Genomic DNA, 2,500 nt, shown 5'->3' on the forward strand with positions numbered 1-2,500 from the left:
AGAGAGATGCTCCTCCCCCCAAAAAACATCCAAAGGAGGAGGTTTCGGCTGAGACACTAAGGAGAGAGATCAAGAGAGAGAGAGTGTGTGTGTGTGTGTGTGTGTGTGTGTGTGTGTGTTCTCCTCTAAGATGCGTTTCATGTTTCATCGACTCTTTGTGTTTCATCACCAGCATGTCTCCATTAAAACATGATCAGTAAACATCATGAACATTAAACGTGTTCATGATGTTTCTGACGTCTCTTGAACACGATGACGGTTCAGATGGTTTTTTATTTCAAACAGATTATACACTAAACCTCTTTAATATATATATATATATATATATATATATATATATATATATATATATATATATATAATAATCAATAACCTGATCGAAGCTCCTCTAAGGAGATAAGGTAAGGAGATGAGTTTCCTCTGTAGGAGATAAGGTAAGGAGATGAGTTTCCTCTGTAGGAGATAAGGTAAGGAGATGAGTTTCCTCTGTAGGAGATAAGGTAAGGAGATGAGTTTCCTCTGTAGGAGATAAGGTAAGGAGATGAGTTTCCTCTGTAGGAGATAAGGTAAGGAGATGAGTTTCCTCTGCAAGCCTTAATGAAAGAAGCTAAAGTGATACAAAAGTGTCTTTAAGTAACTTCTCATGTTGTGATTTATAAATGCAGCCTCTGGACGTTACTTCATGTCTCCTCTTTCATATAAAAAAAAGAAAAACTTCTGTTCAGTTCTTTCAGAAGAAAATCACTTTTATTTACAGATTTAGAAAATGGTTTACATTTTGTATAAATAGCCTGGAGGTCCTCAGGTAGCCTGGAGGTCTTCAGGTAGCCTGGAGGTCCTCAGGTAGCCTGGAGGTCTTCAGGTAGCCTGGAGGTCCTCAGGTAGCCTGGAGGTCCTCAGGTAGCCTGGAGGTCTTCAGGTAGCCTGGAGGTCCTCAGGTAGCCTGGAGGTCCTCAGGTAGCCTGGAGGTCCTCAGGTAGCCTGGAGGTCCTCAGGTAGCCTGGAGGTCCTCAGGTAGCCTGGAGGTCCTCAGGTAGCCTGGAGGTCCTCAGGTAGCCTGGAGGTCCTCAGGTAGCCTGGAGGTCCTCAGGTAGCCTGGAGGTCCTCAGGTAGCCTGGAGGCCGTCAGCTGGCCAGCCGGTCGCTCAGGTAGCCGGAGGTCTTGGCGTCCTGCAGCAGCGTCTTGGTGACGTCGTACAGGTTCTGCTGGTAGGCCAGCCGGTAGCGGCTGTACACGTCCTCGCAGTGCGTCAGCAGGCGCTTCACGTTGGCAGCGACGCTGCTGGGAGCGCCGGCGTCCAGCCTGAACAACAACAACAACAACAACAGGCCGTGAGCGCTGCGTCCTGACCATCGGGCCTCGGGCCTCGAGCTGGAGCGCTTACTTGTGGAAGACGTCCTCCAGCAGGCCGGAGGTCAGCGGGCGGTGCCGCTTCAGCTCCTCCAGGTACACAAAGTTCCCGTCCAGGATCACCTTCTGGTGCAGGACGTGGGCCCAGTCCGGACTGTAGCCGTAGGCCTCCGCCACCACGAACACCTGAGGGGGACGCAGCCATGTGACTACTGCTGACACATAGCACATGCTACATGCTACATGACACATGCTACATGACATATACTACATACTACATGGCACATGCTACATGACACATGCTACATGACATACAACATGCTACATGACATATACTACATGCTACATGACACATGTTACATGACACATACTACATGCTACATGGAACATGCTACATGACATATACTACATGCTACATGACATATACTACATGCTACATGACACATGTTACATGACACATGCTACATGACATACAACATGCTACATGACATATACTACATGCTACATGACACATGTTACATGACACATACTACATGCTACATGACACATGCTACATGACACACTACATATACTACATGACACATGCTACATGACATACTACATGCTACATGGCATATACTACATGACATATGCTACATGCTACATGACGGGGAGGGGCTTCCCTCACCTGGTAGCAGCGCGGCAGCGCCGTGACGGCCTCCAGCAGCTCTGCAGGTCTCAGGTGGACGACACGCAGCTCAGAGCCCGAGTTCAGGAAGTGAAGCTGCAGAGTGACGAGCTTAGCCAAGCGCACACAACGGCTCGCCTGACGCACACAGGAGTCCTGCACACGCACACACACACTTTCTTTATCTCCTGTCACATTTCACTCTCTTTTCTATGTAATGAATACTTTTTTTTTTTTATATTTATACATTTATTCATATTTTTATATATATATATATATATATATATATATATATATATATATATATATAAAAGTATAAATATAGATACATAAATAAAATCTTTTTTTTTAAATATATATACAAATATATATATATATTTTTTACATCTCCCATGATGAACGGTGTTGTTTTGGGTGATTGTAAAAACAAGTAAAAACAAGCTTCTGCGTCCCGTCGCCGGGTTAAAGGTCACGAGGCGTTCA

The 2,500-nt window shown here is 45.4% G+C and overlaps 1 protein-coding gene across 1 annotated transcript in view; it reads right to left on the reverse strand.

The window, feature by feature from the left end:
* Positions 1–726: 726 nt before the first annotated feature.
* spg11 (SPG11 vesicle trafficking associated, spatacsin) overlaps positions 727–2,500 on the reverse strand; it is a gene marked incomplete at its 5' end in the record, with an annotated part of 25,146 nt that continues 23,372 nt past the window's right edge. Inside the window, 3 exons of the mRNA XM_079223443.1 lie at positions 727–1,302; positions 1,385–1,536; positions 2,018–2,173. Of these exons, the coding sequence (XP_079079569.1) occupies positions 1,125–1,302; positions 1,385–1,536; positions 2,018–2,173 (486 nt within the window). The 3' untranslated portion in view covers positions 727–1,124. The remainder of the gene's footprint in view (positions 1,303–1,384; positions 1,537–2,017; positions 2,174–2,500) is intronic.

Source organism: Taurulus bubalis, assembly GCF_910589615.1.
Source record: "Taurulus bubalis genome assembly, chromosome: 9".
Taxonomy (NCBI): domain Eukaryota; kingdom Metazoa; phylum Chordata; class Actinopteri; order Perciformes; family Cottidae; genus Taurulus; species Taurulus bubalis.